This window comes from Dipteris shenzhenensis, chromosome 28 (assembly GCF_047967505.1).
Source record: "Dipteris shenzhenensis isolate YYH24624 ecotype China chromosome 28, Dip_SZ_1.0, whole genome shotgun sequence".
Lineage (NCBI taxonomy): Eukaryota > Viridiplantae > Streptophyta > Polypodiopsida > Gleicheniales > Dipteridaceae > Dipteris > Dipteris shenzhenensis.
Window position 1 is genome coordinate 1,748,643 of NC_141623.1, and position 16,414 is coordinate 1,765,056.

A 16,414-nucleotide genomic window follows, 5' to 3' on the forward strand; every position below is an offset into this window, starting at 1 on the left:
CAAAATGAAATAATTCTAAGAGTGATTTCATGGGTGTTTTTATGAGCAATGCTTAACTACTTTGCACATCATCATGTCTAGTTCTTTTGGGTTTTGATATTTACTAGCCAATTCACATCTTCTTTAGACCCAATCCATAAGAAGTAGCAAGGTCCATGCAATTGTTTCTTTTTGGTGGAGTAACAAGTTCTAAACTCTTGCTTTATTAAGGAAAAACAATTGAATTCGAGTTTTATCATCCAAATTAATCTTCTTTATGCTATGGTGTAAGTCCTTTCACAAGGATTTTAAGGTGGATTAAGAAGGTCCAAACTCCTTCCTTAATCAAAGAAAATTCAACAATCCAATTTGAGTTTTGTCAGCCAGTTTGCATCTTCTTTACACCATGGTCTTTACACCATGGGTAGCCAAGTTTAACCATGGGAGACTTATATGTGATTTTCATAGTCCTATGAGATGAACCATAAGTCCTTATGCTATGGTAAGTCTTATATGTAATTTATGTAGTCCTATGATGAGTGGACTAGCTCCACATTATTCTAGTTTTGGGTTATCGAATAGGATCTCTTCAAGCCTTGCACCTGTTTATGTGAAGTGGAACATATGATAAGTTTGAATAGTGGTTTTTTTATAGGTTCTATTTCAAACTTTTTCTTGGAGAAAGTTGTTGTGGGTACATTGGATTGAGGCAAGTTTTTTAAGTTTGAATGTAAAAATGTAGTACTTGGAACATTGAATGATAGTATCCTTTTCTTCTTTCTTTTTCAATAAAATTATAAACATGTAGCTCAAGCAAATTGAACAACACTACAAGTATAATAATCAAAATTTTGATTATATGTAGGAGTTTTGTTGTACTGCTCCTACTGCTCCATTTTGTTGCGTAGCTTATCCTTCAAGTTTCCACTCTAGCCAATCAACCCCACTTGGGTTGCGGCAATGGAGGACAAACCATGGTTTTTGGGGAGCATTTCATCGGTGCCTAGCTCTACTATGAAGCCATTTCTTGTTTGTGTTTGCTTCAGCCCCCTTTCACTTGTTCTCTCCTTGCAAGTTTGATGGTTTGAGTTTCCAAATGGCTCCCTTGTCTCATGCTTCAACATGGGTTCCTTGTTTTACCATAAGGCTCTCGCTCTCAAGCTTTGGTGTCGTGCACGCCTTAAAAAGAAACGGATCCCCCCCCCTTTTTTGTAGGCCAGAGTAGTTTTGTTTGGGGTGTGTTGTTTTGCTTTTGGATGGGGGCTTGGGTTTGATTTTATCTCCTACCTTTTCTAGTTTTTTGTTGCAGAGGCTTGGGATGAAGACTACTCTCCCACCTATGATATAATGTTGGTTTTGAATACTTGAATTACATTAAAGCTAAGTGTAAAGCCTTTAGCTCAAATGAATGGAACAAGGTTTTCTTTTGAGTTTCGTAGCTTTTAGGAGTTGAACTGCAGAATTTAAGGTAAGGCGGATCATCTACTTAAGCCCGTCATCATCGTCATTGCATTAATATGCTGTTAGAAGTCACTACCTTTGAAGGGAAAGTGCACGAGTCGAGACATAATACCAAGATATTCTTTGGAAGGCCGATTCACCTCGCGTGTTGAGAGCCATCGTCCGAAGTTTTTCGAGACGGGGACATGTCCGACGCCTTCATGGACAAATTCTCGGCTTTTGGTGAACGCATCAAGGTCGGAGGGGCCGGCTTCAGCAGGAAGATGAGTGCCGGAGTAACCTCCATGAGTGGTAAGATGAAGGAGCTTTTCCAAGTGTCCACTCAAGCCGACAAGCTTGTCGAGGAGGCAACAGCCGAGAATCTGGACGGATCGGACTGGGTGAAAAACATACAGATCTGTGACATGGTGACTTTTGAACAAATTAGTGGGCCGGAGACTGTACGGGCATTGAAGAAGCGGTTGACGATTAAAAATTCCAAGGTTCAGCTACTTACACTATGCCTTCTGGAAACATGTGTCAAGAATTGTGAGAAGATGTTCTCTGAAGTTGCCTCGGAAAAAGTACTGGATGAGATGGTTAAGGTTGTCGACGATCCGCAAACTTCTAGTGCCGTGCGTGAGAAAGCGCTGAAATTGATCGAGTCGTGGGGCGAATCGACTGAACAATTGCGCTACCTTCCTGTTTTCGAAGAGACGTACAAGGTAATCATGTAGCTTGTATTTAAAGTTTCCACGTTAAATCTGTCCCTACAGTCGTTTGGTGTCCTGAGGACTATCCAGGAAACCTGGCAGAGATAGATTTTAATGATCCTCCGTGTAAGAAAACTCTATATGCAATTCTCTGGGTTACGCTCTTTGGGAGAACATACTAAAGGGCATAGTGCTTAACTGACACAAATGCTCTTTTGGAAAGTTCCCAGCTTGTATTGCCTGTAGATGGTAGTAGAAACGAAAAAGACAATGTTCTCTAGCTGTCCGGCATGATTCTTTTTGGCCTGTTTGGACCGTTCAGTGCCTTGAACCTTTGCATTTTGGTCTTTAACTATGAAGAAGTCGCCGATGTATGCTTACTCCGTGAGTTCATACTGCTGTGGCAGAGCCTGAAATCAAGAGGGATACACTTTCCTGGTCGGGATGCAGAGAGTTTGGTGCCAATCTTTACTCCTCCAAAGTCTCACTCTCCACAGCCAGTGACCATTGGATCGGGTGTGAGCCATAATGGTGCTTGGCAGAGTGGCAACGAAGTAACCCTGGAACAGCCAAAGGAGGTCTTAAATGTTGCAATGAATTCTATGGAGCTTCTCCACACAGTGTTAACGTCATCTCCACAGCAAGATGTGCTGAAGGTGATGGTTTCACGCGTCAAGCATTCTTGTTTTTGAAGATTTTCATGCTTTTGCATTGAATAAAGGAAAGAACAAAAATGCCCTGATAATTAGAATTGTGAAATGGCGCTATTTGCATCCAAGTAATTGTTGAGGATGGTACAGTTGTGGAGATAAAATGGATGATGTAGTAACTTCTCTAAGTGAGCTATAGCTGTCATATTTTGTCTTTTGCTGCCTTGTCAATGAGAAAGGATATACGCCCATGCAGACAACTCCCCCACATACAGTCTTACATGCAAAAAATGAATTGTGTGGGTGTGTCAATATGTTTTTGTGAGACCGTAAGTTCATGGTTTTCAACCTCGCGGGTGACTCTCATGATGTTGAAATTGCATTATGTCTTGCTTTTAGAGGATGAGTTTGGACACAACCTTTGGGGCACACATGTTCCTGGATTCATCCCTCATATGAACTGTGATAAGCATTTTATTGCCATACCATTCAAGCTTATTGTTTGTGATTCATGTTTGAGATCAGTAATTATGGCTTTTTGTTTAAAAACAGGATGAGTTGACTTCCACACTAGTCAAGCAGTGTCAGCAGTCCCAATTCAGTGTCCAGAGAATCATTGAAAAAGGAGGAGACAATGAGCCTTTGCTGTTTGAAGCATTGAACGTGAATGATGGACTCCAGAATGTGCTTTCAAAATATGAGGAGATGCTTACATCACTGACTTTGCAGCCAAACCAGCCTGCAGAACCAGCCTTGATACCAGCTGGCGTGGTGGATGAAGAGGAGTCTTCGGTAGTGAGTGGGGAAAGTTCATTGATTCGGAAAAGCTCTGCCAAACCTTCCACTTTCCGTCCTTTGGAGGCTGAAGAGACTGATATGGCAGATTTGGATGAGATGATATTTGGGCAAGCAGGAGGATCTTCACAAGAAATTTATCGAGGCCCTAGAAAAAAGAAAAATGATGATCTTATTGTTTTTTGATTTTTTGTATCTGCTGCCCCTCAGAATCATCTAGGATTTTCATAATAGCCAGAATAGTCTCTCCATGACATTTGTACATATTACTCATATTGCATATGATGTAGGTCAAAACTGGGGGCTGTGTCCTGAGCAGCCAGTTGTGTTAGTTCTCTGACCTATGATTTGAAGGCAAAGACAAACGTTCAAAAAACATTTGGTGAAGAGCCTCTTAAGTTTCAGGAGTACGGCACAGCGAATCATATTATGGGATGTCTTTCTTTCAAGCACCCGCATATCACTTTGGAATCCAGTATGGGCTGATTAATCCTCAAATATGGATATTATTATTTGCTAGGGTTTCATAGGCACATATCCTTGGGTGATCATGTTAAGATTGCAGCACTTGACTTTGATAGGTTTTATATCTTGTAAACCCTTATTTAAATGCCAACCCAGTCGCACACCTCAATGAATGCTTTTGGATTTAATTCTATAACATCGTGTAATATTAGGTAGTCTTCGCCACCATAACAATGTAAATGCTAGGATTTCATAGGCACATATCCTTGGGTGATCATGTTAAGATTGCAGCTCTTGACTTTGATAAGTTTTATATCTTGTAAACCCTTATTTAAATGCCAACCCAGTTGCACACCTCAATGAATGCTTTTGGATTTATAGAATAATATTAGGTAGTCTTCGCCACCGGAACAATGTAAGGATTTTTTAGACAAGTGATTAAACAAATTCCTATTGACGGATGCTCATATGATGGTACTATACCACATCTTAATAATATACCTTATAAGGCCAGAATATATCCAATCTTTAAATTAAATTTTTTCGTGGAACAAGGGAAAAAACAAAGGAAAGGGAGTTTGTAAGCGGCTTTAGTCAAACTTATAAAAACAAAAAATAATAACTTAGTAAGCAAAGCTATGCTTATTTTCTCATCATCAGTATTCTACACATCTTTATAATGCTCAATATTCTATGAACCATGATGACGGTGAGTGAAAAGAGAATGAGCTAGGTAAAAGCACATATCTAAAATTGACAAACCCTATGTGCCAGAAGCTCTCTTATCACAATGCAGTGATCAACTCATCAATCAAAGTATCATGAAAAGGAGAAACAGAGAAGTCGATTCGAGCATTTTAACAAGCGAAACTAGTCAAGATGGTGGTTTGTAAAATTTCAAGCCCGAAGGTTTGTTGAGGCTATCATGGAAATTGTAAATGATTTACAAATAAAGAGAACCTTAATTCCAAAATTTGAGGCGGATTTCAAAATCTAGAATCTTTTAGGTTATTAACTTGAGCTTTTGTACTTGATTTATGTCAATTGTGCTAAGGCATAGGGCAAAACAAAATTTGAGATGGAATTAATTTATAAATACTTAAATTTGTATAATTTATAAAAATATCCACAAATATGACAATGGATTTCAATGCACCTTCAATGTGGAGTTTTAGCTTTTTTCACATGCATAATGAGATCATCATCATCATCATCATATCCATTACTTAAGAAATTTTGCCACATTGGAAGGTTTTATTATTGCTCTTATGCAACACCTCTAAGACATGGATTAACGTCAAGAAGAAATTATATAAAATAATGTGAAAACTAACAAACATGATGACGATGAGGGTTATAACGGTTGAGTTGGAGATGGGAAAAAAGATTATCTTTCTTGAAAAATGCCATTCCATAAATAGGGTAAGTTTATATGAGAAAGAAATCTCTTACCACTTGAGCCTTCTTCTTTTCACCTCATAGATGGTGTTGTGTATATTATGCCATGGAGCCCTTTAGAATCCAAGTTGTTTCAATCAAACAAAATTCATTTTCCAATGAAAGTTGTTCATGAAGAGGGATAAGCATTAAGCCCTAAACCCAGTCAGCAACTTCATAATGCTCAGATGTGTAGTTTGCATTAGTTTGAGATAAACTTGAATCATGGATCTTCATCATGAAGATTAACTTCATTTCATCAGCCCTTGCTTAACCAAGCAATACAAGTGAAAATGTACATGGATCACACATCATGACAAATAGTTCATTCATTAGTCCATAATGAGGATGCAGTCCCCCATAGCAAGTTGCCTCACTATGCATGCATATTAGTAGCATAGCCACCTACTTTTGGAACTCACAAATAGAAAGATTGATACATAACATACATGGTGTCATAATTACAAGTCCTTGAAAAGAGCTTTGCCCCATGATTTGACATAGGGATGAGGTCCCTCATGGTAGGTCATTTTGTTGTGTGTGTCATGTAGTGGCACAACTCCCAAGAAGAAGAACAAACATTCCATTAACACAAGTCATATAAACCCAAGAATGTGTAGAACGTCACAATGAAAAAATTATGCATCTTCTTTACTCAAAAATAAGAAAAAGAACACAATGTAATTGAATTGCAACAATGAAAAGAAGACCATAAACATATAAAACATAACGCACAAGATATGGGATACAAATGGAAGGGCTCACCTCGAAGGGGACTTTATTCACTTACTAAGGATACATCCACTTGAGCCCATCCATTCCTAGTAGAGAATCAAGATCTTGATCTTGATGCATGGCTTTCCTAACATCAATTTCATTCTTCTTACAGCCCAAGGAAGAAACAACAAACATTTAGATGCTCATCCAGAACATAAACAATAAGGAAATTCCTTACTTTTTGTGGAAGACTTTATGTTAATCTTCCTACCTCCAAGGAGGTAAGAAATACCATAACAAAAAGAACATATATGGAGACCTTGTATCTTGAAGAAAACTCCAAGAGATATACTCACATATTCCTCATGCCCAAGGAAGGGAATGGATCAATAAGCATCCTAGAAAGAGGGGAAATTTTTGAAAGAGAGGCTTTTCTCCACATTTGAGCACTTCCCAAGCTCCGAAACAAGGATTTGTATAGGTTGTGCTCATGACAAGATATTAGCACATGAAGAAATGGAAGTGGGGAGAACATGTGGGAGTGGAACTAGGTGGAAAGTGCATAAGAAGGGTCTCCCAACTAGGAGGAGAGAGGCAACTATAACGAAGCACACTATGGTTGTTGTATGTGGAGCCTGATCCTTTTCTCTGAGGTGGTTTTTTAAGCCGTTCTTTGGACCTAGGGTGCCTATACCCACTTTATGAAGGGGGGGGTAGGAGGGGCAACAGCTCGCCTACTACTATCGCCAAGGGGTTCCAAGGGAGCCGGTCCCTTTCGGGGGTAGTGCCCCAAAGAAAATTGGACATGAGTTGTGTGGTCAAATTGTAAAATAAGGGTGTGGCTCATATAGCATGAGAGAAGTCAATATACTACTTGTATCTTGTACCTTCTTGTTGGCTGGATAAGAAAAACATAGGACTGGCTATTTCTCCATGGGCATAGCCCACATTGGGGGAACCACATATATCCGTGTCTCTCCTTCTCTTCTATTCTGTGCGCTTTTTGTATTGTGTATTTTACCCATTCTGCTTCTTACATTGTTGCATTGCTTCTAACACTAGGAGCATCTAGGTCCATGGAAGAGGGTGGAAGTGGCTCCCCTTTATGGAGCTCTCTTGTGTACACTCCACAAATTGTAGCCCACAATTTTTAGCACATTGTTTTTGTGTTACAGAATTAGATGCGGCTCCCATGTAATCAAAGGAGATAAATTTGGCTACCATGTAACCAAACTAAATGAATCTAATCTCCATGTACCCAAACTAGATGCATCTAGCTACCATCTAACTGAACTTGGTTGAAATGTAGTCAAACTAGCTGAAATTAGTTCTAATGTAATGAAACCAAATGTTACCCACTTTAAGGCCCATGAAAAGTATCATGCCCATTGGATATGATTATGATGGTGGATGGCGCACTTTGTCTTGTTTTTCACCGCTCGTCTACACAAGGGTCAAAACCACACATGAAGATGCCTCATTCGAACGTGCATTATTTTGATAGACACGATACTCTACATGATATAATCACATGATTCAATTTCTGAAAGACCGAGCTTTCCCAAAGGGGATGCCGTTAGATCAAAGAAAACAGATGGCATTAAAGAGCCAACATTCATGGTGATTGCTGACATGTTGTATCACAAGGAGTAGATCATGTGTTAAGGCGGTGTACCGGAGCATGACCAAATGCAATGTTGACAGAGGCACATCAGGGTATATCCAAGGCCCACTTTGCAGGAGACATTACGGCAAATAAAGTTTTCCAAGCCAGGTTGTGGTGGCCAATTGTCATTAAATATGCACATGAGTTGCAAATCAATGATGGTATTGTTAAAGAGATGGTCATCCAATGAATCCAGATAGGATGCCTCTAAATTTTTTATTCTTCCATTAGAGCCATTCCAATTAGTTTCCAAGATCTAGTTTCCCTCAATCAACGGGTCTAGTTCTTTCTTGTGATCTATGCAACTATGTCAATTTATTAAATAGATATAGGCTTTGATGGCACATATAATTAGTGCAACAGTAACAAATGCTTCTCTTTTTGCCCTTGGCTAAGGTTTTGGCTTAGATCAATTTATTAAATGATATAGGCTTTGATGGCACATAATTAGTGCAATGGTAACCAATCCTTCTCTTTTTGCCCTTCGCTAGGGTTTGGATCAATACCTTCATGACTTTAGAGACATGTCACTTCCTTGAACTCACTTGACCTATGGCCATCAAGTACCTTTCAAGATACTTGTTAGAATATCACATCATGGCTATATCCATCTCATAGGCTAAGCCCATTGTGGCACTTTCATAATACATCATCTCGTGCCCATCATGGCACTTCATATAGCAACATGCTTTGTTGCACTTCACCATTCATATATACATGTACATTATGGCATTTGCAACACCTACTAGTTGTGTATGGTCTATCCTTGCCATACCATAATTCAAAGGATTTTTTGTGATTAGTCTATTGTCTACTCATACTTGTACTGCACTAATCCTAGCCCATGGTCAATATTTACCAATGAATCCAATTGGGTAGCTTTAATCAATATTGGGGTTAAGTGTGGTTATGGTATACATACATGTGACATTCCCTCCCACTTCTGTAGTAGTTGACCCCAATCGCTAAGTCCTAGCATTTGCCACCTAAACATACATTTAACGTTAATTCTTAATCGTAGAGATTGAATTCAATAGCATCCCATACCATCATGACACATTTTTGTATGTCTTGGTATCCCATACCACCAAGGCATATTCCAATGTAGAATTACTACTAACACATGTTTTGGGTAGTTGTTTTAGCAAAGCTTCACCCCTTGTGCTCATAAATCTCAACATCCCATACCACTAGACATGTTTAAGGGGTGAATCAATGATTTTATTTTGAAGTCTTAACATCTTACCTTGATGCATATTCAAGAATCATGCACTAGTACCTTAGTAGGTCATCATGGACATCCTCATGTCAGCACAATATGCTATTCATTACCACAAACATCTCTCCCAAGAACAATTTTCTTGATGTTTACCATCTCATATACAATTAAGGCACTAATACAAAAGGAAGCATCATATTAGTATATGCGAAGATATTGGTTTGTATCCTAATAACTCAATTAATCAAAATAATTCACAATTGTACATACCCTTTATTATTTGTATGCTAATAACTCAATTAATCAAAATAGATCGACAATCGTACATACCCTTTATAATTTGTGCCGTATACTGCGTGGATTCTTCATAAAAATATAATTGATTATGATTCACACAAGTGGATTTCTATTGCTTCATCTCATAACCCTCCTTGGGTCTCTTATTTAGCACTTGCTGGACTCTAGACTTCACAGCCTTATTCAAGGCTTTATGTCTCTTAGAGCTCATATTAGAATTCTAATGACCCTATCACATGATAGTGTGTGTTCATATAGCTAGCTAGTTTATCTTTATGCCTGTTTGAGGCATCATAGAGGACATACTAGGCCTTAGCAGGTGTTTTGATGCTTCCTTGGGAATCCAATCAAGCATCGCTTACTAGCACTCGACCAAGTCTTGGCTTAGTAGGTATCTCAAGATTTATGACTATCATATGAACATAATATCACCATCAAGGGTTTGATAGCCCTAGAGTACATGTAATTAGAGAGCACAATAGCCATTCCTTTTAGCCTGAAAAAAATCATATTTTAGCCACACCATTTTGACTCACACTAGGCTTACATAGCATTCTGGCATTATTTAGATGCTACAATTTTTGAATATCACTTAGAGGCTTGTGCAACTACCATTACATCAAACTTTAGGAGCTTCTAAATTTCTCCACTTTGATATTATCTTTCCTATTCGCTTTAGTATTACATGGTATGCTTCTACCAAAACCATGGTCTTGGTGTAATTAAACTAGATGAACTTGGCTCCCATGTAATCAAACTAGATAAACTTTGTTACCATACGTAGCCAACTTGGTTACCATATGACCAACCTAGATAACTCTAGTTACCATGTAGCCAAACTAAGTGGGTCTAGTTAACATCTAAACAAACTAGATAAACTTGTTTACCATGTAACGAAACTCAAATTGGATCAAGTTAGTTCCAATGTAACCAAACTAAAGCAAGCTAGTTCCAAGATTTAGTTTCCCTCCATGAAAAGATCCAGTTCTTATGTCATGACCTAGGTTTTTCTTCAAAGACAAGATTTCCATTCACATGAAATTATGTGAAATGTCAAATGGTTCTGATCTCTTATACATGTGTCCATTGATAGGCTAAGCATTGATTTCTCCCACAACCTTGGCACATAATGAGTGCACATTAACAAATGCTTCTCCTAGCCCTTTGCTAGGGTTTGGCTCAAAATCCTCTTGAGCTTACACCCCTTCAAGTCAATTCCTTGCCCTCACTTCGGCCATGGCATCACATCCCTTCTCTATGGTATGGTCGTTACATGCCCTATCATGAACTATGCCTTTCTGATGGCCATTGCATGCCCCATCATGGACTGCATGGCCCCAAGTTATCTTATATCACTCATCTCATTCACTTTATCTATCTATAGCATATAAAAGATTTGTATGCTCCACTTTTAAGGTATGTCCAAAATACCCACTAGCATATCACATCATGGCTATAGGCTTCTCCCAGGCTACCATGTCATCCGTGTTTTTTTTGAAAAACTTAAAATGTCTAGGACAAATAAGTCATTTACAAATCTCCTTCAAATCAAGGCCTTGCATTTGAAATTTCATCCAACCAAAATCAAAATGCAAGTCTGATCTTTCAACTCTTAAAACTTTGCATTTATGTTTTTCATATCTGTAATTGAAAACTTGTGAAACAAGCTTTTCTATTTGTGACTTCAAATCTTCCACAAATTCAAACATTTCAAAGATTGGAGTACAAAAGGTATCACAATGTATCAAAGAAATGTGGCATCCCTTTTCTTTAATAACTATGCGTAGGAGACATTGTAGCCACTATCCTCTAAAGCCACTCTACCAATCCACTATACACTAAAGTGCCCTCTATCAAATTATTTGAAAGGAAAGCATCTACGTAGATTGAGCCTCAAGAAATCTAGTGTGACACATAACAAAAGGAAAGCTTATGCACCAATAGTCCTTGTCATACAATTGGTTTCTAGATGCCACTAGGTGAGTATCTTGTAACTTAGAGGTAGTTTAATTGAAATGATTAAAGTATGACACAATTGCCATGTCAAAGATTAGAGAAATGATAAGAGATAGTTATGGGGTTTTGGCTCGTTTCCTCTCCTATCCAGACCAGCGATGGTTGGCTGGTTTCATTCCTGAGGTGCTCAAACACCATGATAGGATACTCCGAGCACAAAGACAGGAGCAGAGTTCTTTCTCGACTGATACCTCTCAGAGCTCTATCACAGAGTTCTTTCAACCAGATCACATAGACCCCCCCGAGACGAGACCTCGACATGATCGTGACCCGAAGCTTGTGACTTGATAGCTCAGACAGAGGATTGACTCACAGATCATACTTGGGAACATCCCCTCCTTATTTAAAATCGAAGCCCGACCGACGGGGGTCACAGTAGCCCTGGTCAAATGCAGAGATACGTCCAAGAGACGTACCAAAACTGTACCCTTGAGGGAGCGACAACGCTCTATTGTTGACCTCATGCCTACACTTCCAGAACCTCATCCATCCTGATGTCCTGCTGATGTTGCTGCTGATGATGATGGTTATGATGATGTCAACAATGATGCTAAGATTAATATATATAGTCGAGATACGACTATGTTGTACTTAGAAATTAGTACTATCATTTTGCATTTTTTTGCATTCTGCATTAGTATGGATGCTCGTTTAGTAGCTCCACTACCACAGCTCATTGTATCAGGTTTTTCACAATCTCATAAACCCATCGGTCTTCCGAAGACTTTAATAAACTTTCTTTCTATCTTTCTCTCCCTCGATGCACTCTATAATGCTTCAAAATTAAGTACTGGAAAGGGGGGCCACAGTGTGTGAATGGCATAGCAAATGATGCAGATATTCTAGAATTCATCCAACCTTATTATGGTTGACCCAACCAAAATCAGCTCAACTTGGGTTAGCTTGACTTAAGATTTGGATGACCATTGTATTAGGCATACAAGGTGAACCTGACTTTAGTTAACCCCACTGATTATGTGAACTTTAAAAGTTAAAAACTGTCAAGTGTACTTGCAATCCTTATAAATCTTTAGTTGATTGGATTGTCAAAATCATCTTCCACAAAAAGGTTGTGCCATTTTCCTCTTAAACTAAGACAAGTGAATCTCAATGGAATATACAAAGAAGAAGATCCAAATCATTAATTTGTTCATGTGGACAACGGCTCTCATGTTAGAAGTATGATGCAAAAACACCCAAAGCTATCAAATAAAATTATGGAGACAATCAACTGGTGGTTGAGATGTAATGCTCTCCGACAACTATAATCATGAATGAGGTATAACAAAACGTCTCTAATAATTCAATCCCATCCATGAAATTGGAGTCACCAAGATTCCTCTTTTTTTGTACAAGGGCAACACAAGCATGCCTTACTTGCAGCTCAGCACAAAAGATCCACTTGCTTAGGATCAATAGATTCACTTTTAAAGAATTTGTTATTGACGAATAAGGATTATTCCAGCTATCTTGCAATTATTACAAAAAAAGAAAGAACACAATCCCACCGATAATAGAGTTCACCCTGTCACCTATTTAGCCACTGGAATTCTATTTCAAGAGTTCGTGGAGTACCATCTCGGTTTGTGTCGGGAAGAAGAGTGTATTCTCCACTGATGGTGCCCAACATCACGACCCGATCAATCTGAATAGTTACCTTGCCTAGTGATCCCTGAAGAAAGGGTTTGTATTCTCTTAGCTCTCTCTCTCTCTCTCTCTCTCTCTCGGAATATTAGATGATAAAAAACAGCAAAGGAATCCAGGTGGCTGGTTATGCATTACTCGTACTAATTTATGTGGATGATGTGGTTTTGCTAAAGACGAGTGACACTTGGATGCTTTAAGTAATTTCTGCCAATACTAAAAGATGCAGGTCAACATATCAAAAACCAAAGTCATGGTGATTGGGTCCCGAAATAAACAGATACTCTTCATATGAACTGGAAGATTAGATGACAAAAACAGCAGAGTCCAGGTGGCTGGTTATGCATTACTATTACTAATTTATGCAGATTATGTGGTTTCCTTTGCTAAAGATGAGTGACACTCGGATGCTTTGAGTAATTTCTGCTAATACTAAAAAATGCAGGTCAACATATCAAAAACCAAAGTCATGGTGATTGAGTCCCGAAACAAACAGATAAATTTCACACTCGAAGGAGAGACTTTGGAAACAGTCACTTCATACAAAATTCCAGGACTAGATTTCATAGACAACTACAAATGGAATGCATGTGTGGAACAGGGAATTTGGGAGGTTTAAAAGCATTGTACAGCCTCCAAAATAAATAAAAAATGGCACAATTGTGGAATTGGGAGATGAGAAAATTGTTATCTACTATGTTTGTGCACACAGTGGTTCTCTATGGATGCCCAGCCTGGGCACCCAGACTCTCCAAAGCATATCGGAAAAGAATAGAAACAGTCCACAAACGCTGTATTATAGGAGAGTTCGGGAGAAGGCACAGACACCATACCCCATCTTACTAGCTGAAACAGGTATGGTCCCACTCAAGGGAGAAGCACTATGCCAATATCTGGGATACCTCAACAAGATTAAGAAGAGGATGCGCACCGAATACCACACAATGCAATGGAGGCCACTAGGACCACAGGCTGGTATAGAGATGGATAGAAAATTCTTATTCTATGTTGTATTTGCTGAGAAATTTTGTGCGCTAAATCGAGAACTTGCTACGGTGTCCCAAAATTTCTTTTATGTAGCTTTCAAGCTCATGGGCTGGCTGTTCCAATAGAATCTTCACATTATTGCTTCTATGTCCATGTCTCTCCCTGATGTGTGCATATGCTCGGCATATCAAGAGAATGTGCTGCTCATCTTCTATTTTCCTCTCTTGGAATTCTGGGCTGCATCCATCTGCCTCTCTCCACTTACTAGCTCATGTGAGCCAGTTCTTAGTTTGCAGATTAATTCCTTTTATATATTGAGATGTCTTCCCCAAGATATTTGTGCATTGCATAGCTGTCCATTGGGTTGGTTTCCGGGTCGTGCCATATCTTCTGTAGCATTTTCTGCGTATCTTAGTCTCTGCTTTCATCTGAATTTTGTGATATTTTACCAGCCTTTAATCCCCATAGCTCCATCCATTCCTCCCACTGGGTGTAACTGGCCACTATTTCCTCTAATATTGGTCACCAGTTCCATAGACCCTGTAGGGTCTCAAGAGGACTTTAATACAAAAATCTCATTTCATCTCTCTCTCTCTCTCTCTCTCTCTCTCTCTCTCTCTCTCTCTCTCTGTGTATGTATGTAGGTAGGTAGGCAGGTCATCATCATTAGTGTCGGTCGCTGGTCAGTTAGTTAGTTAGGTCATGATCATTAGAGACACTAAGTTTGTCTATCTGTCGTCGTAGTTTGTAAGTTGTTAGGTTGTCGTCAAGTAGGTCTGCATGTTCATGGGCTTAAACAATACTGAAGGGGGGCGCCTTCCTTTTTCATTAACCCTGAGTTGAGCTAATACACCAGCCCAACTCAGAGGTTAGTTTCAACAAGCAAGGGGCACATGAAAGGGCAAATATCGAGCAGGTGGAAGGTCCCAAAACGAAGGTCATTGCTACGTCGACCCCAACAAGCAAATACTCATACTCTGCCACTACCTTCACTCCTACACCAACCTGCTTTGGTATACCACAGACACTATAACGGGCCTACAAGCATTTCAGGTTTGCGGAAGTAAATCTTTCAGCTACAACACGAGATTAGAGACGTCAAGCTTTGACTTGCAGCAATGGAGAAGAAAGTCCACAAAATGGAAAATAGTGGCAAGCAAGAAATCGTCCAAGATGTAATACAAAAATACAATACTCCCCCTGCACCACAACTTGTTTCCACTACTCAAGAAATGATCAACACTCAGATGAAGTCGATGAAGGATTCGATGACAACTTAAGTCGACAAACAAACGTTGACCTCCATGAGGAGATCACAGGACATAAAGGCTGATCCAACAATGCTTTGGTTTTGCATACTGAAGGACTGTCAGATGGTATAATAAAAAAGGTTATGCTGAAGGTAAGTTCAAAATCTCACTGAAAAAATACCCAATGTTGAGTGGCATTATGAAGACATGCGAGATCTACCAGAAGAGCTCACATGCTCTAATTATTTGTAGAAACCGGGCAGAAAAGATAAAGATTGTAAGGCAAACTAAAAAATTAAAAGGCATTAATATATGGAAACCACACCATAACTACTAACCTAACCCGAGCTAATCTAACCTAACAATTAATGATGTGCTAATGCTAAGTCTGTTAGGCTGACACGGAGACGTGGGCAGGCCGCAGAGCAAGAGCGACGTAGCGACGGGATCCAGACGACGAGACTGGCCCACGATGGCACACGGGCTGCACAAGGTGAGCGAGGGTGGATGCAGAGATGGTGCATGCAGAGATGGTGCACGGGCTGCGCAGAATGGGGCGAGCAAAAATGGTGCCCGATGGCGCACCGGCTGCACAGGTGTTGTGACGGTGGCACACAGTGGTTGTGCATAGATGGCCCTATGGACGAAGCGCCTCCTGGTGCTGGTTTCAATTAATGACGAACGACTAAGTGGGATGAACCCAAGTGCGAAACGTGTGTAGCTGCAGCAAATCTGCCCTGATAACCTGGCTGAGCTCATGTCGAGTGAGAGGGAGGCGAGGGGCATCTATGCTGTATCGAAATGGTGGCAACCCATCCATATCCAAGCCCAGCGAGGTGAGCCATGTGGAGAGTGTGTGGTACCAACAAAAAGTATGACCTCTCTCCGCTAACATCTGCGAGGATGTCAGTGCTAGCCACGGTAATCGTGCTCTGCCTGCTGCTGAGTCTCCGAGCGCCCTGATCCTATGCAAGTATGTAACTGACTGAAATGCTGCATCTAGCGCTAGGGGTGTAGCTCCGAACTCTGCGAACGTAATCTGATGCGGTACCGTGGGCTTCGCTCTGATCAATCTGGAGAACATGATGATCTGTAACCTCTCTACTCGTCTCCAATCTGCAACACTGAGATCTCCTGCC

At 39.8% G+C, this 16,414-nt stretch overlaps 2 protein-coding genes across 2 annotated transcripts in view; one reads left to right on the forward strand and one right to left on the reverse strand.

The window, feature by feature from the left end:
* The first annotated feature begins 1,414 nt into the window (after positions 1-1,414).
* Positions 1,415-4,026, forward strand: LOC147883026 (TOM1-like protein 1). Its single transcript, XM_087399706.1, has 3 exons — positions 1,415-2,144; positions 2,540-2,788; positions 3,335-4,026. The coding sequence occupies exons 1-3, from the start codon at positions 1,626-1,628 to the stop codon at positions 3,761-3,763; spliced, it is 1,197 nt and encodes a 398-aa protein (XP_087255832.1). The 5' UTR covers positions 1,415-1,625; the 3' UTR covers positions 3,764-4,026.
* Positions 4,027-12,583: 8,557 nt separating this feature from the next.
* LOC147883027 (protein CELLULOSE SYNTHASE INTERACTIVE 1-like) overlaps positions 12,584-16,414 on the reverse strand; it is a 77,628-nt gene continuing 73,797 nt past the window's right edge. Inside the window, exon 7 of the mRNA XM_087399305.1 lies at positions 12,584-13,066. Coding sequence (XP_087255431.1) covers positions 12,923-13,066 — 144 coding nt within the window. The 3' untranslated portion in view covers positions 12,584-12,922. The remainder of the gene's footprint in view (positions 13,067-16,414) is intronic.

Excerpts from the sequence above, each read along its gene's own strand:
- LOC147883026 (XM_087399706.1), top strand. The coding sequence starts at position 1,626 with ATGTCCGACGCCTTCATGGACAAATTCTCGGCTTTTGGTGAACGCATC. Across the intron at positions 2,145-2,539 it reads TTTTCGAAGAGACGTACAAG|AGCCTGAAATCAAGAGGGAT; the intron begins GTAATCATGTAG and ends CTGCTGTGGCAG. Across the intron at positions 2,789-3,334 it reads CACAGCAAGATGTGCTGAAG|GATGAGTTGACTTCCACACT; the intron begins GTGATGGTTTCA and ends GTTTAAAAACAG.